Source organism: Myotis daubentonii, chromosome 18 (assembly GCF_963259705.1).
Source record: "Myotis daubentonii chromosome 18, mMyoDau2.1, whole genome shotgun sequence".
Taxonomy (NCBI): Eukaryota; Metazoa; Chordata; class Mammalia; order Chiroptera; family Vespertilionidae; genus Myotis; species Myotis daubentonii.
The window spans coordinates 16,309,692-16,335,146 of record NC_081857.1 but is presented as its reverse complement, the minus strand read 5'-3'; the positions used below and the strand labels follow the sequence as shown (position 1 = coordinate 16,335,146).

General features: G+C 40.9%; 1 protein-coding gene and 1 long non-coding RNA gene across 2 annotated transcripts; both read left to right on the top strand.

Moving 5' to 3' along the window:
- Positions 1–755: 755 nt before the first annotated feature.
- On the top strand, positions 756–25,131 carry LOC132220496 (uncharacterized). The gene is made up of 3 exons (XR_009449797.1): positions 756–884; positions 22,861–22,948; positions 23,504–25,131. It is a non-coding gene; the product is annotated as an uncharacterized LOC132220496 (long non-coding RNA).
- On the top strand, positions 3,904–6,094 carry LOC132221398 (palmitoyltransferase ZDHHC6-like). Its single transcript, XM_059675714.1, has 2 exons — positions 3,904–4,068; positions 4,131–6,094. Exon 2 carries the CDS (start codon positions 4,344–4,346, stop codon positions 5,583–5,585), a length of 1,242 nt encoding a protein of 413 aa, XP_059531697.1. The 5' UTR covers positions 3,904–4,068; positions 4,131–4,343; the 3' UTR covers positions 5,586–6,094.
- Positions 25,132–25,455: the final 324 nt, after the last annotated feature.

The following is a 25,455-nucleotide window of genomic DNA, read 5'->3' as shown; positions in this document are numbered from 1 at the left end:
GCTACCCAAGTCCCCAAAGTAAGCTCACAGAACGGACTAAAACATTGGACAATTGGTGTGCTTTGTAGAGTGTACCGCTCCCAAACCATCTAACCAACAGAAATTGCCCAGTTCTCATAGAACTATGTAAAAAAGAGTTCCACGAGTCTTTCGTAACAAGATGTATTCACACAGATCCCGTTTTCACATGATGATAATGTCAGTTTAGAATGCTGACCTGGTTTTCTACATGCTCATCATTCTCTTAATCTCCTGTTTTTCAAACAGAGTTTATTTTCCTCACCAGGTCACTAACATGATTTTCTTGGTTTGGATTTGGTGTAGCATTGTCTGTTTTCTGAAACAACTTAAAAATTCTTTTTGTAAACTTTAAAGGGGTTCACTTTATTTTTTTTCTAAACGAATTCTCTTTATTTTTCTGTTTTAAAACTGGGAGTGCAAACACTTCTTGGCTATCCCTTTCCACTGAGTAAAAAGAGGCAGTGTCTGTGCGTAGGGGTGGGTGACCAGTGACGTGATCTGTGTTAGGAATGGCTGTGCTGGAGCAGGTGACAGGAGGGAAACAACTGGTCACCCCACCTGCGTCAAGGAATCCACTAGAACGTTGCTGGTCCACAGGTGACGCAAAGGTAGAGAAAGGGCCTGGACAGAGTGAGAGCACTTACAGGGGAAGGCGTGAGGGTGGGAGAGCTGCACAGCTGTCTTCTGTCAGTTGTGGATAAAGGGGAAAATGCTCTTTTTGTTTTTAGATACTTGTTGAGGGTGATGCTCTGTAGGTGCGTTGAATCCTAGTCTCTGCTCTGCCATCGGGACCATCGAGGCCGGGAGATGGAGGGAAAGGCTGGAGTATTTGCAGAAGATTCTGCGATTCCAGATAATAAAAGGTAACACTTCTGTGATGCTTATTAAATGTAAGGGACTGTTCTAAAAATTTAACATATGTGAACTCCTTAAATTCTCCAGAGAGCCCTATGAGGTGGGGTACTTATATTATCTCCATCTTACAGAAGAGGCCACTTGGGGCACAGAGAGATGACATACCAATAGCTTGTTCACCATCACACAGCTGGGTAGTTGTGGAGCTGGGATTCAAGTCCGGGTTATCTGCTTTCAGATTGCAGGCTCCTACCCATTACTCAGTGCCCCCCAGCCAGGATGTAGAGAAGGTGCTCGTAGCACTACCAGAAATGACGCATTTGTAGTTTAATCTATTTCTGAATGCTTTGCAACTTTTTTTGAGGCCTCTGTTTCAGTACCGTGTAATAGCTAAGCTATAGGAGAACACTTGACTTCTGAGAGTTCGAAATGTTTACCAAAAGGCCTTCAAGTTGATGCCACGTAGAAAACCCCATGTACCTGCTGGGCAGCTGCAAGCAGAGGTGGCAGCCGCAGAGCTGCTCCCTTCTGGTGGGAGGAGATGGCGTTCCCTCCCAGGGGGCTGCCAGGGCAACAGTTTTATCAGTTATATCACAAAGCCATCGCAGCACCCAGCTGCTCGCCAAGAATTAAACTGCCGGAACCAGATCTGGCGAGCTTCATGTTACCTTGGTGTGGAGAGGGTGTGTGATTACTGTGATATATTTAGTTTTTCAAAAACAGTTCCATATTATTTTTTCTTGCCCCAAAATAATATGCCAGTATGTTGATATTACTTGTGGTTACTTGCTTCATGTCCCCAAGTAAACAATCACACACCTATTTATTCTGAGCAAAGTCAACCTCCTGCCCAGTTGATGGTCCTGTATGAGATGTTAAACCTTGTTTATGTTAAGGCAGGGATCATTCACTCGGCCAAAGGAGCCCAGAGCCGCTAGTGCCTCTGCTGCCCTCTAGAGGCTGTCAGGCAAAGACAGCTCTTCTCTGAACCTCCCTTGTGAAGAGTAGGGAGATGCCCTCCTTACTCTTCCTTTTGAATCCCCAATAAATACCACTTGTCAAAAGCTGATGAGGTAAAAACACTCAGAATTTCCCAAAGCAACAAGAGGACTTAATTAAAATTCTAAGCCAGGCCTTTGATAGTTATTCTGTACTCAGGGAAGGTATAAAGCTTCTGTCCTGTGTTTCCTGCCCCCCAATCTCAAGACAGTAGATAGAAATTAGTCATGGTTATTTTAAGACTATAGATAGAGCTAACGCAAAGCATCTGCCACATGCCAGGCACTAGTCTAAGTGCTTCCCATATACTAACCTATTTAATCTATATAACAGTCCCGTGAAATGGGTAGTGTGGTCATCTCCATCTTACAAATAGGGAAGCTGAGGCAGAAAAATGATTAAATATTTCTCACAGTACATGAGTGACAGAGCTGGATTCGAACTCAGGTATGTCTGGCTGTGTGGACTGGACTTGTGACCACTTTGCATACTGCCTCTTTTATAGCTATTAGAGCACGCATCAAAAGTCTAACTTTAAGGTAGAGGTTTTGCTAAATAACTTTAACCTGGATCTAGAGGAGATTATTGGCCTGGACACTTTCAATGACATGACAGACAAAAAAGGAGGAAGAGGAGAAGCAGAAGGAGGAGCAGAAGGAGAGAGAAGGAAGGAACTATTGTAGAGATATGGCAATGAAATATGATGTGTGGTCCATAGTTATATCTTGAGTATAGAAAACAAAACTATAAACAACATTAGTGGGAAATTTGAATATGGACTCTATTGGGTAATAACATATTCATGTTAAATTTCTTGAATATGATCCTTTTATTGTGATCTAAGAATATGTTATTGTTCTTAAGTGATACTTGATGAAGTATTTATGGGTGAAATGTCATGATATCAGCAATATAGTATCAAAAAGTTCAGGAAAAAAACGAAACATATACATGATAAAGGAAGGAAGTTTAGCAAAATGTTAAAAATTGGCAATACAAGGTATAGGTTATATAAAACCTACATAGAGATTTCGCAGGTTGGAATTATTAGAGTAAAAATTAGAGGAGAAATAAACTTCATTTCCAAGTTAGAGCCAGCCAAGTATATAGCCAGTCTATTTGCCTAGACTGCCCCAAGTAAGGACAAATGAGAGAAGTGTGCAGGGGCTGGAATCCATAGGCACAATTGGAAATCTATAGACGTGTCACGTGTGGGTGTATGAGATGTTAAAGCTTGTTTATTAATGTTTTCCCATTAGTAATAGATATAACATGCATCAGTTATATTTTCAAAAAATATTTACATTCCCATCCAATGGAAAATAAAGCAAATTGTAAAGCCCTTTTATAAAACTAAAACAGATCTAATTTCATTGTTAGGGTTACTCCATTTTTGTCATCAACAAATAAGGCATAGAGAGTGGTCTACCTTTTAATTTATCTGTTCAGGAGATAAATGTTCCAGGCACAGATCAAGGTGTTTGAGATGCACAAGTGAACAAACCAAGATCCCTGAATGCATGGTGCTTATCTTCTGGCGGGAAAGGAGACAATAAACATGAAAACCAACTAAAGTGCAGGTAATGTTAGAAAGTGATCATTGCCAAGGCAAACTTAGAAAAATAGAGCATCATGGCAGGAAGTTGGGACAGGTTGTTGTGGAGAAGAGAGTTTGTGATTTTAAATAGGATTTCCATAGGTTTTATTCAGATATGATCTCATGACATCTAGAAGGGAAGTGGAAGAGAACAGTGAAAAAGTCCCTAAGGTAAAGGCATGCCCAGGGTGGCTAGAGCCGAGTGATCAAGGGGGAAAGAGTAGAGAGGATATGAAGTCAGAGAGGACATAGAGGACCAGTTCATAGAAGTAATTATGAAGGTGTTGGTTTTTATGTTGAGTGAAAATAGGAAGCCCGTGGATCTGACTTCATATTCAAAAGGATCAATCTTTTACTAGTAGGCAGTCAAAGCTCGGAGCATTGTCCCCAGTTAAGCTATTGCAATTATGCAAGCAAGAGATGACAGGGGGCGCACCGTGCCGGAGCGGGATTCCAGCGGCGAAAGCGCCTGCAGAGACCGACTCGTGGTCTCGGGTCCCGCACTCCAGCCTCTAGCAACCGGGATTTGCATTCTGCTTGTTCTGGACCGAGGTTCCCATGCTGAAGTCACTCGAAAAGGAGAAAATGTGTTCTGGGTGAGCCCAGGCCGCTTCGGAACTGCGATGGCTGAGGAGGGGGCACCAAGGACCAGACTAAGATTGGGTTTCATACCAAGATACTGGATTCTCCCAGTTCAGATAAAGAGCTCTGAGCATGTAACAGTGAAAATGGATAACCTGCATTCACAGCACACAGACTGAAGACATGACAGTTAAGGAACACACGTGGACTTGTGGCACATGGATATGTGTGCACAAAAAAAGGAAATCTGTAATTCTTTAAAGATAGGAAGACATTCTTCCTCACCAACATGGGTACTTTCTGCTCAGTTATCAAGTTTGAAAATCTCCAAGAATTAAAAAGACTGTGCCACTGGGGCCCCATTATAGCCCTCGGTGTTATAGCAATATGTTCTACGATGGCCATGATTGACTCTGTGTTGTGGTATTGGCCTTTACATACAACTGGAGGAAGCGTGAATTTCATCATGTTGATAAATTGGACGGTCATGATTCTTTATAATTACTTCAGTGCCATGTTTATTGGTCCTGGCTTTGTCCCTCTGGGGTGGAAACCAGAAAATTCTCAGGATAGCATGTACCTCCAGTATTGTCAAGTCTGCCAAGCATACAAGGCACCACGGTTACATCACTGTCGAAAGTGTAGCAGGTGTGTGCTGAAGATGGACCATCACTGTCCTTGGATCAACAACTGTTGTGGTTACCAAAATCATGCTTCATTCACACTGTTTCTCCTGTTAGCACCATTGGGTTGTATTCATGCTGCCTTCATTTTTGTTATGACGATGTATACACAGCTTTATAACCGGCTCTCCTTTGGCTGGAACACGGTCAAAATTGATATGAGTGCAGCCCGGAGAGATCCTCTTCCAATTATTCCGTTTGGATTAGCTGCATTTGCTGCCACCTTGTTTGCCTTGGGATTAGCTTTAGGAACAACCATAGCCATTGGGATGTTGTTTTTTATCCAGATAAAAATAATTCTCAGAAACCAAACTTCTATTGAATCATGGATTGAAGAAAAGGCTAAAGATCGAATTCAATATTATCAGCTAGATGAAGTCTTTGTTTTTCCTTATGACATGGGGAGTCGATGGAAGAACTTTAAGCAGGTATTTACCTGGCCAGGGGTCCCAGAAGGAGATGGACTGGAGTGGCCAGTCAGAGAAGGCTGTCACCAGTACAGCTTAACAATAGAACAGTTGAAACAAAAAGCAGATAAAAGAGTAAGAAGTGTTCGGTATAAAGTAATAGAAGATTACACTGGTGCCTGCTGTCCTTTGAACAAAGGAATCAAGACATTCTTCACGAGCCCCTGCACGGAAGAGCCTCGGATACCACTGCAGAAAGGGGAGTTCATTTTGGCCACGAGGGGGTTACGATACTGGTTGTATGGAGACAAAATTCTTGATGATTCCTTTGTAGAAGGTGTTTCAAGAATCAGAGGGTGGTTCCCTAGAAACTGCGTGGAGAAGTGTCCCTGCGATGCTGAGATAGAGCAAGCCCTAGAGGGCGAGAAGAAAAACAGATAGCCACAATCAAAATCCAGTGATTCCTTAAGCCCACCCCATTACTTGAAAATTGTGCATATCACTAAAGAATTATGCAATGAGCCTACTCTGGTTAAGGTGTTCTTTTCCTCAAAGGTGCCCTAGTGCCATGGTCTAAATATTGTTATGAACATTTTGAAATGGAGAAGCCATTCTGCATATGCCTTTGAATTCCTGCCCCTCTTGGCCACCTCTTCCTCGCCCCAAAAGGAAAAAACACTTCACCCCAGTAAGTCAGTTGCATTTTCTCTAGGGTGTTTTACGCACTGCACACTATGGACCTCACTTGCAGATATCGTTCCCCCTTTGCCAGGAGCATCTGCATGTGATGCTTCTGTCCCGTTTCCCCCTCAGTTGGTATTTCTTACGTAATATTCTAGATACTGTAGAACTTAATTTGTCAGATTCAATATAAGCTCAGATTTTGTTACCTGTCTTTTAATAATGCTTATTTTGTCAAATCAAATAAATATCAATGGATGTTCTCTATAAAAAAAAAAAAAAGAGAGATGACACGGATTCAGTACTGGTCAATCAAATTGGTGGTGGAAAGACATGATCAGATCCTGGATATGTTTCGATAGTACAGGCAACAAGAAGGATTTACTGATCTATTAGTTGTGTTTGAGAAACAGAGATATGTCAAGGATGACTCAATGTTTCATCCTGAGCAACTGGAAAAATGAAGTTGTCTTTCACTCAGTAGGGAACATTGGGTGAAGCACATTTTGAGGGGGAAGACCAAGAGTTGAGTTTTGGACATGCAGAGTTTGAACTGTCAATTAGACATCCAGATGGAGATGTCATAAAGGTACTTTTGACATAGAAGTTGGGATTGAAGAGAGGTCAGGTCTGGAGATTTAAAACTGGTGATAATTGGTGTACAGATGGTATTTAAAGCTGAGAACCTGGGTAGGATCACCAAGACAGTGAGTGTGGACAGAGAAGAAAAGAACATTAAGAACTGTGCCCTTAGCATTATTGCTTTATGTTTATTATACTTGTTATGGTTCTTATTTTGTTTTGAAAATTATTACGCTACACAAAATAAAAGCTAATAATTATCTAAATTACCGAAGATTATAAAATAAATTTGTAAAGTATATTAATTTTCCTTTAGTTTGAGTTTTCTACCAAAGTCTGCATTATTTAGACACCAAAACAGCTACAATTTTAGCTTCTTTATCCTACCGTTATTTAATCAATACTTTGTTAATCTTTAGGAGAGTAAAGTTCAAAAATGCTTTTGAGTAATTCTCTACGTGGAGTAATCCTCACTGTATTTTCTGAATTTAAGTAAGATGTTTTGTTGGAATATGACCATTCTTTCCTCTTTTCCTCATGCTTATGTGGCAGTTCTCATTTTGGTGATATAGTAAATGGCTTTTGAAAGTTATACCCACAGAACTACAAATCAAGAAGAGAGAGAGAGAGAGAGGAGAAAATGGTGTCTCTAGGCAAAGATACATAAACATATTTGTTGTTTTACCTAATAAAAACAATTGGTGAAGATAAGGAGTTCACTAAACAGCAAATAAGCCCATGTCATAAATGCATTTTATCAGTAAGATTTGAATGTTAGTGTCAGGTCCATTTTAACATTTTTTCACAATGAAATATATAATTGTGGTAGGCAATCTAGATAATATAGGCCTGTGATGAGATCTATCAGTAAAGAGAAACCCAACTTAATCCAACTTTAAAAATAAAGAAGTGCATTGATTCATATAATGAAAAATACAGAGGTAGTCAGGCCTCTGGGTTTGTTTATCGAGCATCTAGTGTTGTTTTTCCTGTCTCTCTGCTCTGCCATCCAAGGTGCTGTCTTCAACCCAAAGCTGGCTTTCTTTGCAGGCCCAGAGAGGCTGCCAAAAATGACTGAGCTATTTGCTCTCTTGAAAATGCCCAAGGAAAAAGAATGCCTTCCTCAATTATCTGGCAAGTGATCTGAGCATAGTGCCAATCCTTGTGGCCAGTGGAATGCCATGTGCTGTTAGTCTGATGGCCTCAGTCACTTGATCCTGTGACAAAGGGCATGGGACACCCTTGACTTGCTACATCCTTGGAGATGTCATTTTGGTCAATGCCCTTTGAGGTGTATGGCTGCTACATAGCAGGTGTGGAGTGGCACGGTTGTCGGGGAGACGGTTATCACAGGTGATCCAACTCAGTTGACACTCCACTTCAATGTATTGTTGAGACCCAACTCCCTAACCTTGACTATATTTCTCCCTGAGGGCCTTTCTTCATTTGGTAGTGACAGAAAATCACCTATATCTGGTTATAAAACTTTTTAAAGTGAAATTCAGGAGACATAGATAAGTGAAAAAGCATTTACTTTTCAAAAATTACTATCCAGTATAAAAGTTAATGCTTTGTTGCATCTATAGAGACTGTCTTTTTGACCAGAGCAGATATAGAACAACCTACATAAACATCGTTTTTATATGAGCACTTCTCTATCACTGATGTTGTTGGAATACATTTTTATGATAGAAGCTTGTTTCTAACACTTTCAAGTTTTGTTGTATGTATAATTCTAAGAGAGACATTATAGTCACATCCTAGTTTAATGGGGCAGTGTTTCAACTAATTGATGAATCAGACATTTGTGATTACCATGGCTTCCCCCTAAAATCATACTAACATGAAAGTAAAGGTGTTTTGAAAAGCATAGATCCTCAGGGACTAACATGACTAACATGAGGTGAGATAAAAACAAGAATTAGAAAGGCAATGGACAAGTGCCAAGCCATGAAAACAGAAAGCTCACAGTGGAAAAAGCACAGAAGCAATCCACTTTAAACCTCTAAACCTCTAAAGGCTCAGGAATTGGCAGTGCAAGGTGTCTTTGAAAGTGAAGGTGTAGATGGGGCTGAGAACAGAATTGTTTGCTAGGCAGTTAAAGACGCAGTTAAGCCCACATCCGTATTCTCATGCTGTGTAGGTGAGCAGTTGTGTCCATTTTCCATTCCTCCACACCATAATTTAAAAAGAGATGTTCTTTTAGGAGAGGTGAACCAGAAGATCTCTGGACTGGAAGACACAGGCACAGTTGAGGGCAGGGGAAACCTAAAAACAGGATGATCACAATAAAAGGGGAGAACCTCAACTTTAATCCCTTACTAGGCTCCCAGAATGCCAGAAGCCAGACAGGAGATTGGCTGTCCCTTCTCTGAGAAATCTGACTAGCCCAAGACCATAGCCCTGAAAGTACTGACACTCGATCCAGTAATGAAAGGGCTGAGCGAGGTCCTACCTTATAATGAAGTCCATCACTCACAACTTCCAAGCAGCTTTTTAGTTCTCCATATTAAAGTATGAGCAGGTTACCATAGATTCAAGGGAAAACTCTAATAAGAAAGACAGACCAAACACCAGAAACAGAAATTTGGAAGAAATAGGAACTGTGTTCAGAAAAGAAAACAGTGAGGGAAAAAACTAGCCTCAAAAAGAAAAGAAAAGTCATTATATGTAGGAAACAAGAACATAATACTATAAAAAAAGAATATTCAGAGGTTTTAAAAGAACCTTTGACATTAAAATATGATTTAAAATGAAAACATGAAGAAAGATAAAATAGTGAAAATGTCAATAAAGTTGAACAACTTGACAAGATAGAAAATAGATTAAATTCATTTAAAATTGATTAAATGGATTTTTAAAATTTAGAGTCAGTCTAGAAATTCCCATCTATAATAATAATAAAAGCGTAATATGCTAATTAGTCCGGACAGCCGAAAGACCTTCCGGACGAAGCCGTGGCAGTGGGGGCCAAGGCAGAGGTGGTTAGGGGTGATCAGGAAGGCAGGCAAGCAGTTAGGGGCAATCAGGCATGCAGGCAGAGTGGTTAGGGCAATCATCTATGATTAGGGTAAGCATAGTAACCCATATATATTTCTATATCTCTATCTCTATCTTTATATATCTATATCTATGTCTATATCTATATCTATCTATCTATGCCCAAGCGACCGTTACGACTGGACAACTGAACGACCAGTTGACCGGTCACTATGATGCTTACTGACCACCAGGGGGCAGATGCTCAACGCAGGAGCTGCCCCCTAGTGGTCAGTATGCTCCCACAGCCAACCTCCTGTGGTCCCTCTTCCGGCCAGCCAACCTCCTGCACTTGCCGGCCGTCCCGGATTGGTTTGATCAGACTAGGCAAGATGGCCTTGAAGAACCCCCATCACTGGCCAGGCCGAGGGACCCCACCCATGCACAAATTTGTGCACTGGACCTCTAGTAATACTATAAACAATGAATATGAACCAGTCAAAAGTTAATATATACCTGTATTAGAGGAATGCGAAGGGAAGAATGTGTGTGTGTGTGTGTGTGTGTGTGTGTGTGTGTGTGTGTGTGTGTATACATATATATATATATGACAATATATATGATGGTGTTGGGTGCAGCAGTGTTGAAGAAAAGCTAAACTCTTAATTTTTATGGTGAGAGGACAAATGTTAATGCCCAATCTTGGAAATTCATGATGTATGAGTAAACATGTTATTGAAAGATAATATTGACATATATTAAATAACTAAAAGAATTGAGAGAGGTTGCCTTTGAATAACAGTTCTGGGGTCAGAGGGCTCTTATTTTTAAAATAAGGCTTAAGCTATTTGAAATTTTAGGCTATGCATATATAACTTTGATAAATATAAAGTTTGAAATAAGTCAGTTGCAACACAAAAATTGCTCACATAATTATCCATTTTTAGTAAACCATTTAAGAGTTTATAAGCTTAGTTGACATTTTAAAATCTCAGCAGTAATTTTCTAACAGGAGAAATATAACACACCAGATGTGATAGGAAATACACTATGGGTCTGCGGTTCTTATGGAATAGTTAGTTATACTGAACTAAGAAACAGATCTGTGTTGTTACTGAAACTGATTTTTCTTTTTTGGCTCAGATGTAATCTTACCCAAAATATGTAGACATGAAAAACTTCCTTCATCTAAATATCTTATAAATGTTGGCATTTATAGCTAGGATTCTTTCCACCCTCTGCATGTTAGCAATCTTTTATATATATATATATATATATATATATATATATATATATATATATATATATATATATATTATTTATATATATATATATATATTATTGATTTTTTTTTACAGAGAGGAAGGGAGAGAGATAGAGAGTTAGAAACTTCAATGGGAGAGAAACATCGATCAGCCGCCTCCTGCACATCTCCTACTGGGGATGTGCCCGCAACCCAGGTACATGCCCTTGACCGGAATCGAACCTGGGACCTTTCAGTCCGCAGGCCGACGCTCTATCCACTGAGCCAAACCAGTTTCGGCAGCAATCTTGAGCGGCTGGGCTTTAGCCATCCGCAAAGTGCCTTCCTTCATATAGTTTTCAGATCAACTTCCATCCCTTGTGCTTCATTGCCTCTTTGTGGGCTCCTCTTCCCCTGCTCATATCGGAGGTTGGCTGTAAGTTGGTGGATCCGATTTCTTAGTCAAGAGGCAGAATCTCCCATATCTTACTAGCAATCAGACCTTCTTCATTAGCCCATGAAAGTAGCATGATTTAATGTGAAGAGCACTGGAGTACAAGTCAGGAGACTGGATTCTTACCCAAGCTGGGCTATCTAGTGTCTCACCTCTTGCATCTTAGTTTTCCCATTTGTTAATGGAAAGGTTTAGAACAGGAGCTTTCTAAGGCATCCTGCACTTACAATATTGTATGATTCTGGGCATATGAATTTATCTTAATGCTTTATTACCAGATTAAATCACAACATAATCTAATTCTAATTTTTTTGATAAAGCTTTATCAGTGTGTGCAATAGGTTGGCAAATAAAAACTTAAAAGAAAGAGATAGACTTAAGTTACTGGGCAAGGAAAATAGCTGGATAAAGGGCACACAACTTTTTAGAGTAAAAAACATTGATGTTGCATTCTATACTGGTAATGTACATAGATGACATTTTAGGGATAAATGCTTCTTAACTAGTTGATGCACACGTGTGAGTGAATGGGCCATCTAGTCTTTTTCTAAATATTGCTTCTAAGCAAATTAACGACTTTAAGTGTTAATCCATTGGATTTTGTCCTGTTACGAGGATCACTGCTTGTTTTATGATGTCACCAGTTAAGAAAGAAACTGACTTAGCAAAATCAGATGAATAACTACCTTGAAAACAAGCCATCTAATCACAGTTAATTAAAACTTTAGTAACTATCCTGAAAACAATATCAGACTATAACGGAAGAATGTTCGTTCCATGGATAAAAACTATACACCATCTAAGAAAAATATCCTCAGTTCTGTTGCTGTATTTAATGAACATTGCCTTTCATAAGAAGACGTATTTTAGATTGAAAGGCCTTAAATGACAAAGCATGCTACACTGTGCTTGTTTTGTTAAGTGCAAGCGGTACGATCTTTGTGCTACTCATGGGGAGCTGACCTACAGTTAGAGGACAACTAGCTTTTCCCTTTCTCAGTTCCACCACCTCTAGCAAATGCCATGCAGAAGGGGAAAAAGTCACACAGAATGTCAACTCTTGTGTTCAAGCATCGCACATTACTATTATTTAAAAGCCCTTAAATTGTACATGGGGCAAGTCACTACCTCAGTGGTTTTCAACTATCTGAGAATTTTTTTTTTTAGATTCATTTATCTGGACCCCATCCTTTGAAAACTGGCTCAATTTGTCTATAATCTATATATTTTTTTGAAAACTACACTAAATGCTGGTTCTAATATCAATCAAAGATTGTTTTAAAAAACTGTTGTTAGGACAATTAAACACTTTAATGAAACATTTTTGATACAACCCATTTATCTTAAAATCTACCTGAATTTTAGGCCTTTATTTTATGGTCTTTGGGATGGAAATCTTACTGATATGCTGTGCGTGGTCTACTTGTTTCTACAATATTTAATTCAATGAAAATAACTAGTGTAGTCTACTTTAATCAGTCTTTATTCTTTTCCTTTTTTTGGGGGGGGTTTACTGAATTATTTATTCCATATTCCTCAAAGTATGGGGAGCAAAAAAAATAGGTTATAAATTATGTTACTACCACTTTTCAATATCTCATTTCCCCCCTTTGACTTTCCCTCATTAGTAGAATCAATACCCATAATATGTGGCTATTTCCCAAAGATAATGTGCAGTTTCAGAACTTCACAATTTTTTTGTAGATCAAAAAGAAAAAAAATCTATTTTCCTAGATCCCCTCAACTCATTTCTTTCCTGGTTCTTATCTAGTACAATAGGTTAAAAAAAAAAAAAAGGGTCCAAAGGAAATGCAAGTTACAAGCAGATTTCTTCTCCTTTGCCTCCCCTCCAGTTTTGTTTTCTCTTATTATGGACTAAAGATAATAGAGGTATGAGTGATGGGAGTGGGGACAAGGGAGCAGAGATTGGGAAGTTTTGACATACCTATTCGGTGGGAAATTTTCTTAACAAAATCTCCTCCCCAGCAGGTCTTGATGAATCATATGTTTTTGACATAGATGGGAGGCTACATGGTGAAACTAATTCCACATGCAGTGAGGAACTGCATAGTGACTTTAACACATGGCTGGACTGACTTGGAACATGCTCCCTTCATGGTGGAGTACTCAGCAAGGCCCTCCGTGGTTCTCTGCTTGACAACCTGAAACTCTTCTTTCCGTTTTCACTTCCCGGCCTGCAGTGAGCCCCAGATTCCCAGGCCTCACACCACCTCCCCAGGCTTTAGAAACCAAAGTCTTTTCTTGGGTAAGATTTTATCCCATCTTTTCCTAGACATATTCTTTAATTCACACACACATGCACATACTTTACTTTGCAATGAACATGATGAAGGGGAGCGAAAGAAAGGTGAAGGCTCCAAGGGAACAGACAGATCCTGGCTTTTATCTCAAGTCTCTTTGCTTCTATGGTTCATGGGACTTTGGTTTTGGAGTCTCAGCCCAATTTGAACGTTCAAGCTGCCTATTACCGGTGGAAAAGGGGGGGAAAAAAGAGCCGCTTCCCTGTCTCTTTGCCTTAATCTGCTGTTCACGTGGAAGAGTGTGCGGCTGACCCAAACCTCGCTGACATGTCAGCGTGCAGCCGCAGGACGAGGGGTGTTTGATTTATAAATGGAATGTATAATAGGCACGATGCCTTCTGAGCCGACCGTTCATGGAAAATCACATGCCGCTCACATGAGGGACCAAGATCTTTTTTTTATTATTTTAATGAATTGAGTTTTGTCAGTGCACCAGGGAGATAAGAAGATACCTGCCAATAACCCTCTGATTGTGTCCTCGGCCAATTGGTGGGTTTGAACACGGTACTCCTCTCGTCAATTGAGTTTGTGTGTTAAGTCAAGGTTTAGCTTTGGATTTGAAGCTCTCGCTCAAACAAAGCCACAGACGCTCCGACTCCAACGGTGGAAACCATCACATAATTCTCCTCTTTGTTTCTTTAAAGAGCACGGGGTTGGTAAAAAAAAAAAATCCATTTTGGGAAGACTTGGTCTGAAGATAATGATAGTGAAGATGAGAAAAGACAGCAGGTTGTAAGTTCTGGCCTAAGTTTGGAAAGAGGGGCGGGGGGAGGGGAGGGTTGAAAATGTAATAAACTACAGCAAGGCCAACAGATCAACCAATGCGAGAAAAACCAACAGGTAACAAGGGGCCTCTGGAGCTTCTGAAGAATAGAGATCAGTAGGAAAGCGTTTTGAATGAGAAATAAAATGCTCCTTCCTGTCAGGGCGGAAGGGAGGTGGATGGTGCTTGAGAAATGGGGAAAAAATGCAATTAAAACCCAGATATGAATAAAGATCAGGTGGGAGAGGATGTCACCCTGTGGCCTTTGGAGCTGTGTTTCTGCTGCTTCCCCAGATTATTTTTTTTCCTGGAACAAAGGAACAATGTTGTGGAAAAGTGGGTGCCAGATACTTTAGGAAAATGAGACACAGTGAAGCGGATAAAGGAGACAAAGACAATTGCAGTCATAGGCAGTAAACTAAAGGCAGCTGAGGCCCGAGACAAAAGGCGAAAACTCAGAGCCAGCAAGATGACTGAACCATGGGAAGGAAGGAGGGGAAGATGATTCACAATGACATTTGAAAGACATTGGTTTGAATATTTATTAGCGTGTTGCACACTGCTTGGCCTTGGGGAACTGCCTTTGTTCAGTGAGCCATTTCCCAGTTTTAAGGCAATAAACAGGAAAAGAGCATGAAAGATGGCCACAGATGCTTGGTCCATGGTGTTTGAGAGCGAATCTGATACAAGACTTTGGCTCCAAGAGGCTGATGGAATGGAGGCATTGTCGCCAAGGAAGATTGTCTCTCTCCACAATCAGACTCCAAGAGGAAATACATGATTAAAATGCTGTGAAAGGATTCCTTGTCATGAGACTAAAGTTTCCACCACATCCTCGCCTGGGGTAATTCCATTTCTATTTAATTCATCCTGGATACAGACAATAAGAGAATGAGCAAGGTCAACCGTAGAATAACGGAAGCTTGGAACCCATTAAGTATTTCACCTTTGGGGGGACCTCATGACTGTATTTGTATCTATGTTCTTGCATATAAACATGCCCATCAGAGGCAGTTTTAAGTGAGACGTATGGCCCATCAGTCTCAATAATTTTCCCAGAAAATAGGATGGAAGGATAATTTGTAGAAGAAGATGATCATCATCCTTTAGGATGCCATGCTATTATCATAATATTAGTGATATATCCCAAGTATGGTATTCCTATTGTTCTTAACAATCAAGTGAATTTTTCCTGAGCCAGTCAAGGATGTCTTTATATAACTAGTTAGTGAGTGTTTATTCTGGCAATGGAAAATCACTCATAACTGTGGAGCTGCTCTTTAAGCCCCTGAGTTGGCTGGCAGTGTTTGGGTGTAGTTAGGGGAAAATAAGTGTCCGTCCTGATCTAGAGCACTCTGTCATGGAGTAAATGCACCTGCACCGCCATAGCAGTGGAAAAGGAACTCGGTGCTGTCCAGTCCATCGCCCAGAGCAGCACAGTGTCCACTGTAGAGGCTGGATCAGGGTTGGTAGAAATGGGGCAGTGGAAACGAGAGCACTCAGCCAAAACATGGACTTGTTGTTGGAAAGGAAATACAGGTTTAGAATCTTAACACACGAAGGTTGTTGTTACTGAATTCATCTGCAGCTGGGCAGCAGGACAGTCTGAAAGAGTAGAAGCCCACAGTCTCTTCATTTGCCCTCCTGTACCTTACTGAGCAAGTATCTTGACAAAGGTCAACTGAGTTAGGACAACCCATGGATGGTTAGTTCAGCCAGTAGACAGAGGTTATGCCTCAAACTTCCCAAATTGGTGAGAATCCTGAGATTGCTCCATCACATGTTAAAATAGTTGCCACAATTTCCTGAAAAGAAAAAACAATGCAGGGGGTATTTATTTTACATAGGATTCCAGGGTCCAATTGTAGAGGAGACAGTCCTACTTACACATATCTCTATCACATCCTTAGTTGGCCGATGGTTTTACTATGTGTTAACTCATTTAATCATCAGAGGATGATTATTTGTTTTGACTAGGTAAGGTGATTGAGGACAAAGGTCACGTCTTGTTTGTCGTCAGTCGTTGCCTAATATAGAGCAAAGCCCATGATAAATGTCTGCAGAATAATGAAATTATTTAGTCTCCAGAGAGTTAAATGTCTCATTAATAATTCATTTAGTTTCTATGTTTCTTGTGTAAAAATATACGATGTTTGGACTAAATTTGTCCACATTAGCTGGATATCAGAACAAGTCTGGTTTTTTTTAAAATGAACACATTCCCAGGCTCCAGCCCAGTCCACATAATTGGAATATCTCATTGTGGGTTCAGCAAAAGCAAGTTGAGAACTAGATGAGCTCTGAACACCCGTCCATCTTTAAGATTCTCTGAAATAAAAGTCTCCTTTAGGATTTTAAGTATTTACCATTAATTAAATCACTAAGTATGGACAGTGGGTTTTCAAGACTTTGTCTTGAAGAGAAGAGAAGACAGTGCATCTTGCAATGGTCATGTAAGGCAAACACACACACACATGCACACACAAACATGCTTATTTCACAATACCATTTTATACACTTTTCAGAGAAGCTATGACGATTGTTGTGAACCCTTGCATTTATGCAGTGTGTTGTCAATGACTACATCTCCTTATCTTGTGTGATTTTCGACAATAATCCCCACCACCACCATTATGTTTGGCTTCTGAGACCCACGCTGACAAGTCAGAGAGGAGAGAATGAAGGGAGTGAAGACACTGAGAGCAGAGAACAATAAGAGGTAGCCTGTTTGACTCTTCCAGTCATTCTGGAATTTTTGCAGTGTTAGTGAGCTAATTGCAATTAGAAAGCTGTAGTTGTCTGTCTTACCTGGGTGAGCTACGCTTACACAGCTTCTTTCTTGCCATGGCTGGTAATTAGATGGTGACTTCCGTCCTCAAACAGGCAGATTTGGAATCACTTAGGTTGTTTCCACCCCGGGGATACTGCTGGGCCTTCGGGGCAGTTGTGACAGCTGTAGGGTGAGATTCAGGACAGGACCTGCTACAGCCGCATGGGATGGAAGTAACAATTACTGAAGAATTTCAAAGAACCTATACAATCCTAAATGGAAATGCTAGTGTTGCCTTTCTTTTTGAATGAATATAGTGTGGACCACTTTGGGTTTAAGACCACATTAAATAAAAAATAAAGACTGTAAAAGAGTCACAGCCAAGAAGACAGGAAACTTAATTTTTATGTTCCCTGTGGCAAAGTCAGGTGAGAATGTTTCTGAGGGAAAGACAAAGATTTGAGGGGATATTCCCAGAGGCAATTAGTTGGACCTTGTCTTAGACAACAATGGTGTGTGTGTGTGTGTGTGTGTGTATTTGGGGGCGGGAGGTGAGTGGAGGAGAGAGGGTGCTCACACTCTTAAAACTCACTTAGCTTCAAAGAAGGAGGAAAAGGCCGTGGATCATTTTGGCTGAATGCACCCAAGAACAGTTCTCCGTCAGGCAGTCTTAACACAAGTGAAATAAGTTCTTTTCTTCATTCTCTGGAGATACAGTTTCCATTGAGAAGCCTCTGAAAGCCACAGGCTTGGGAGGTAGTCTTGAGCCCTTCAGAGCTGGGAGAAGCGGCCAGGAATGCATGCGGGAATGAAAGGCCTCCTGGAGTCCAGGGAGAACATTTCGGGAGAAGAAACTCAGATCCATGAAACAGCATTTGAGTTGTAATTAGCACATACTCAGTTACAACCATATGAAAATATCTACGTCTATACTCACAAAATGGGCGAAACTTAGAATGGCAGAAAATTTCCAAAATTCCTTTGCGTGTGTGTGTGTGTGTGTGTGTGTGTGTGCACACGCGCGCGCGATGTTAATGTTCTTTTTAAAATTCTTTAAAAGAGAACATTAACAACCAGTGTATCAGGAGTTAATTTATTTAACAAATATGGATTGGGAACCTACTGTCCGCCAGTGAAGAAGCTCTCCTGTCTCTTCCACCGTGGGCTTCTTCTCCCGTGAGTACTCAGCCTTGACCACCAGAGCCTTGAGACACCTGCTGCCGCCACAGAGCTGAGGCCCAAAGAAACGCCCACAGCCCACTTCCTGTGCTCTTCCTCACAGGGTGTGCCACCTGGGTCTGAATGAACTGGAGGAATACAACAAGTTGTTTTACAGATGTATACTCCCCCCCCAGAAAAACTCATCCTTTTGAACATAAATTATTAGCTTGCTTACCTTCAGGAAATAAAAATAGTCATAATTCTTCCCCTTTGACATCACTTTGAATTACTGTCAGGTGATCCCTGGTCATTGATGCTCTCATTTTCCTCACTCAGACCTATCACTTTGGGAAGTGTACTTTTCCTCCCATAATCCCAGAGGCAGATAGAGATCAGTCCAAATACGAAGTCACATGAGACACAAAGTTGAAGGGACTCGCTGAATAATTCACCTTCTGCACCAACCTCTACACACACACACACACACACACACACACACACACTCTTTCCTTGAAATTTATGTGAGATTTTAGGGTCTATGGTAAATACTTGGATTTTGGGGGGGTTAACTTTTATGGAATGTGGCAAACATTAAAACATAGCATGACATTAAAAACATGTCGGGGCTATGCCTGCAATATTTTTCCAAGTTTAGACCACTGCATCAAAATCACCTGGAAGAATTGATTTTAGACACAGCTTCTATTTAAAATTATTATAAAATTATTTATATAGATAAGAGAGTTGTAGAAGTATAAAATAAGATTTATGGGGGTGGGTGTTATAATTACACCAAAGACTTCTCAGTTTGAATGAGCAGATTGACACAGGCATTCAGACACTGGAAGGCTAGCTCTGTGACTGATGCCAGCCATTCGTCCACTCCCAGGAAGCTGCTGATCAGCACTCAGGGCAGCGGCCTTCCCAAGTTTCCTTCAATACCTTTTCCTTCTCCTCTCCCCCCTCAGCCATGGTCCTCTCTTAGGATTCTCTGTTCAAATGATCTGCATTCTGATTTGCAAATTCTTTCTTTTCTACATCTTTATATGTTTCTTTTTACTTTCCCCTCCTCTTCCAGGCTTTTACCAGTTCTCAAAGGAGGACCTTTAGAGGCTATTTCTAAAAACAATTTAGAAAAGGCCTGGCTATATGTTTGTCTTCTTTTCCATGGTCTTCTCACCCTTCTTCCTCCCTGAGTAGAGGAACACAAATCAATGAGACAGACCTAAATGTCACCTTAGCATAGTCTGTCCATTCAGGGAGTTCCCAGTTCACTGTGCTCCATTGGTGACAATGTTGATGGTGATGATGGTAAGTGTTTATTTGTGGCTAATGCCATTTTGGACAGCTTGATAGAAGCTGGAGTGGAAATACACTGGAGGATGAATGAATGAATATAAATGCAATCTCTGTAAATAATGATGGTCTGGAGGAAAAAACAAAGGAATAATTTCCACCATTTAGATTCAAGGGATTAGCTGAATTGAATAAATTAGCCTATTAACATTATAGTATCATAAAACAGAAAGTACTCAATAAATATTTGATGACTGAATAACTGAAAAGTTTGTTTTTGTTTTTCTCATTAAAACATGTGCATCAACAAAGCTAAAAATATGTGGCTCTCCATGTGGGAAAGCCATGATCACTAAAAATCAATCTGCTTCAAATTTCCACAAATTATCAGCTACTCTTTAAGGACTCAGGGATTGTTGACATTAACCTGGATTTCTAGGAAGTCAAGATTTGGTTCAAATTGAAAGATGTAAGATTTTATGAACCCAAAGATTTAAAAGGCATTAAAATAAATATTGACTAATCCCTTTGGGAAATGAGTCTAGGATTAGATTATGTTCCTGTGATAAATTAGAACTTCTCAAGAAAATGAATAGAACATCAGGCACATATTAACATCTGTGTTTTATCTGGAAAAATGTAAAGAACAATACTTGCAATTCTTGTTTGCAAAATTTACTCAATTTTATTTAAATATGGTATCATAGAACAGTGCCATGAACACATTGGCACCATTCTATTGCTTTTTCGAGGGGGGGGGGAAATAATGCTCACATCTGAAAATATTTAATCATAAAATGACACCGTTACAAGGATCATTATAAACTTTGTAGGGAAACCCTTGCAGAAGGGAAGGGCTCATAGGGAGACAGGATCCACTCAGGACAAATCCCATGGTTCTCAGCAGAGATGTCTAAGTGCTGGGTCCATAATTCATATCTTCTCCACAATCTCCTTTTTTTTAAAATTCTCACCCGAGAATATTTTTTCTATTGATTTTTTTTAGAAAGAGAGTGGAAGGGATGGAGGAGGGGGAGAGAGAGAGAGAGAGAGAGAAAGAAACATCAATTGCTTGCCTCCCACACGCCCCGAATGGGCCAGGGATCGACCATGCAACTGAGGTACGTGCCCTTGACTGGGAATCCACGACCCTTTGGTCTGTGGGCCGACGCTCTAACCACTGAGTGACCAGCCAGGGCAGTAACCATTTTTTTTTTTTTACTGGGCTACTTGAAATCTGAAGTGTTCTGTGGAAGGTGGTAAAATATGATGCTTTGTTTCTCAAACTCTGGCCGCAGAACTGCTGTACATACTCTGAAAAACTGCTGAGGACCCCAGAGAGCTTTGTTTATGTGGCTTATTTCTATGAACAAATGTTTCAAATTAAAATCGTTAAATTTTTTAAGGACAAGAATACACAAACCCACATACTATTAGCCTCAGTGCTGCCATCAGCACGCAGCATGAAGCTTCTGGAAAACTAAACTGTATACTAATGAGAGAATGATAGTAAAACTGTCTTCGTGTCATGAAGATAGTTTTGGCCTTGGAGATGCCCACTGCTGTGATGAGAACCACTGCTATTATGGTACAAATTCTGGCTCTGTCACTTACTAATGGCCAAGTTGCTTAGCCTCGCTAGGATTCAGTTTTTTCATCTCAAAATGTGTACAACAGTGTCTATCTTGTAGGTTTAAGGTTAGTATTCAATGAAATAATGTGTATCAGTACCGTTGCATACTTCAGGGTAAGCAGTCAGTACTGGGAGCTGTTAGTAAATGGGGTTTGTATCTAACTGGGAAGTCCTAGCTTATCTGTGCCCAGCGGGTATTACATCATCAGTCCTACTCGGGTCATATCCAGCTGGTTCTTCCATCTCCATGATTTCCACCCATTTCTGAGTAAAGTAATATTGTTTAAATAAAAATGCCAGTTTTCTAAAGTGTCTGTGACTGAGCAGAGAAAGAAGATAACTTAATAGTTATTTAATACTTTTGGAATTTCTCAGGCATTTTGATTGATTAAAGAGGAAGACTGACATTTTATTGAAATGACTCAATTTTCAGCAATAAAATATATTTGCACAGAATGACCGACTCTATATAAAGATGGTATTTGTGCAAAGGAAGAATTGGGTTCAACAGCTGTTACAACAACTATGACTAAAGGTAGTATCTCTGATCTCCAAGACAGATTTTCAGGTGTAGGCTAATGTAACTTATTTCTGGCCCCTTTTAAATGCTGACATTCCAATGAGACAGAGAGTTGGGAATTTGCCGAGACCTGATTTGGTTCAATGACTTATGAATAGCGATTGTTTGTGGGGTAGGGTATATTTTGTAAGAAAATGTCTTGAAATATATGCAAGAGATATGTAGGTCTAAAATTAATCTTGGATCTATGTGCAATTAAGCATAATGTGATAATATTTGCAATTGAAATCCCTAGGAGTACCTTCTTATTCTTGCTGTTAATAAGGCGTCCATTTCATTAATTTGGTCACCAAAGACCTATATGTTAGGGATTGACATATTAGGACTGAAATGTCCACAGAAAGTGAATTGGAGGGAAGAGACAAGAGTTACAAAAGTATCTAGCTTTTTCCTTTTTGAGGAAGTGAAAAAAAAAAAAAAGAGAGAGAGACAAGTCAAAAGGCACCTGAAGCTTTTTCTCTACAGCAGTGTCTATGGAAGTGGTTCTCAACCTTGGCTGCACATTAGAATCACCTGGGAATCTTTTTAAAATCCTGATTTCTGGGCCCCATCCTCCGGAAATTCTGTTTCTTTGTTACTAATGTTGTGGCCCCATCCCTTAACAAAGAAACAGAATTTCCGGAGGATGGGGCCCAGAAATCAGGATTTTAAAAAGATTCCCAGGTGATTCTAATGTGCAGCCAAGGTTGAGAACCACTGGTCTATGGTGTGTCAACTAAACTTCTCACTTCTATGGAATCTCTCCATGGAAACTGAGGGTTAGCATTGGAGCCTGACTCGGCAAGACTTAGGGCCACCTGCCAGATGAGCATGGGAGGTCTACCTGTGCTCAGAGAGCTTCGGTAGGGAATGAATGTGACTTGATTCTATTGATCGAAACATCCATGTTCCAAGTCACATGGATGAACCTTGGATGAGGACATTTTGCTAGGTGAAATACACCAGTCACAGATGGATAAATACTACAGGATTCCCCTTATATGAGGTGTCTAAAAGAGTCACATGCATGGAATCAAAGAGAGGAATGGTGGTGGCCAGGGGCTGGAGTGAGAGGGAATTGGAGAGTTGCTAATAATTGGGGAATAAAATTTCAGGTAAGCAAGGTAATTAAGTTTCAGAAATCTGCTGTAAAGCACTGTATCTATGCTTAACAATAGGTATTACACACTTAGACATTTGTTAGAGGGAAAAGTGTTCTTACCACCATAAAATAAATAAGTTCTTTAAACTACTCTTTTCTCTGAACCTTGCAGATGTATGTACCGGCTCCTGAATATAACAGGCAGCATTGTCAGACCTGAGGCACACGGCTGCAGGGCTTTTTCTGAGATCTGTAACCAGGTATGAACGACCCAGGAAAATCCTGACTAGTTTCCCTGGTATGTGTCAGAGCCATTGATGTAAAACCCCCAACTAGCTGTGAATTATTGAAGCAGAATCTTCCCGGTGAGATTTGAGAGGACATCTTGTGAGTCTTAAAAGCAAAATGCCAGTGTTTGCTGTTATCCTACTTGTTTTTAGAGAAATCTGCCATAGCAGGAAAAACAAGACTCTGGCCAACAATGAAGAGGGTCAATAGGGAGCTACTTCAGGCGAGGAGCCTAAAAGGGACCCCTGCCAGGGGCTCCAGATGTTTCCTCTCGCCTTGCCTCATCTCTTCAGTTTTATCTGTCTTGCACTCTTGCCAATTTCTTCTACCTAACTGCACACTTCCCCAACCCGACCAGTAAATACTCTCTGTCGTGTCCTTAAATAAGTCAGAGGCTAAGAATTGAGAAAGGACCTGTTGACAGAAGGGTTCACCACGCTCCAAGCAGAATCTACTTCTCCACAAGTGTAAAAACACATCCTTATCTGGTCTCAACTCACTGAGTGATATTTCCATGCCATCTCCAGAAGGTGTTTGCATGCCCATGCCAATGGTCTTTCTGAAGCCATGGAGTGAAAAGAGAATTTTCCCCAGAGGGCAGAAGAGTCTGTATGTTGGAGCCAACCAGACGTTTCCCAGGCTCCGGTGTCGTCCTGTTCGCCAGCAATGAGCAGATGTTAGCTTCTTCTGATGCACAAGGACGAAGGGTGCAATGCTCTCACCATCCTGATGTCATCTCCGATGGTTATTTTTGCTGTTCTTCTAAATAATAGGGTTTCTGGCATGAAGACTTATCTCAGGATTCAGCCCAGCCGTGTTCTGAGATCCCGGGCCCCGGCGCTGATGGATTGATGCAGGTTGTGATTCTCTGACTAATTTGCTTTGAATGAGGTGAACACTTGGGAAAACCAAAATGTTATTTCCAAGATTTTACATCCTAACGGGAAATACAACAGGAAATAGGGAGCAAAAAAAAAAAATTATTTTTCACTTCTGACTGTCAAAATGGACTTTTTGTTTGTCGTTTAAATTAATTGGGGAAAAAAAGATAACCCAGTTATATTTCTTCCTTCTTTACACAAAAATTGCAAGACCTTGCAATACTGTTTCTTCCCCTTTTGCTCACATAAGTGATTTTAAACATTCTCCATGTGGCTGGAAACGGAATGATTTCATGGCTTCCCTATTGTGCTCTGTGAACGTGTAGGTTAGCGCTGTTGCTCTGCACTTCTCTGCACACTTCTATTAAGGAGCCCAGAACTGAACCTCTTTCAAAGGAGGTCACAACAGGGGAGGTCACCTGGAAACCCAGGACCAGAGGCAGATGCCATTCCTGACTGTCCCTCCTTTACTCCTGCGTGGCAATGCCCGTCCCCCGAGGAGGCAGACGAGGAAACTTTGGTGGGGGTGGCTGGGTAACCTGTCTAAAGGAACAGAACCAGTAAGTGAGGAGCCCACGTCTGACCACTTGCTGGAATCGTTCATTGCTTCGAGTGCTTCATTACAGCCCCGTGAGAGGTGGTGGGGGGAGTTCTGAGGACCAGCAGTTAGTGTTGGTCTGGACATTTGGATGAAATGAGGTAAAACCTGTGGGAGGCTTTGGATGAGTTTCTGCAATAAAATTACCTTTTTCTGATTCTTCAGCCCAGAAAGTTCCTCAAATAGACCCAACTCCAAGGGGCTTGCCCTCCCTCCCCTGGCTCTGTCAGGGATGGCCCTCTGTAGGGTCTCAGTGGGGAGCAGCTCCCTGCGGCTCCCCGACCAGGGGAAGGATGAGGGGAAGGACGAGGCTGCCCGGCTGCTGCTGACCGAGACCCAGCGGTCCATATATTCCCCACCACCTGCCGGCTTCCCTTTCTTCACTTCAGCCAGTTTCCTTCTAACTCGGTGTGTTGGCGAAAAGGAAGAAGAAGACGTGATTGAAAACTGGGTCACACGTCCCATCAGCATGCCCGAAGCACTCACAGGCACTCAGTATGATTTTTAAGAACTTCAGTAGATCTGAACTTGGAAATGACCCTTTAGTTATTCTGTTCCCTTAAAAAATAGGATTGTTTGCATGAGCAAGTCACACAAACTCTCCAGGCCTCACAGTCACCTAAACATTGAAATGGAGAGGGTGACTAACATAAATTTTTTAAAATGAGGGTATGCACAATCCCAGATACATACATATTAAGGCCAGAACGTAGAAACAAGTTGGCGGTGCCGACCAAAAGCTCTTCAAGGGCAGGGACCACCTCTCTAATTTCGTTTGATGCCTCTAATGCTTGGTGCTTAGCGCCGAGCAGGTGTTCCTAAGCCTTCTTGGCTGTCGAGCCAAGTGCTAAGATGCAGAAGCTTTATTTGTCCACACCAATCTGTGCTGGGGGCCTTCCCTGCCAAAAGGGGCCAGTGAATTAAAGGTTCCATAATTAGACACTGTGCTGCCCAGGGCAGTCCGTCCCTGCTCGTCAGTGTCCCCGCGATGGTGCGTGAC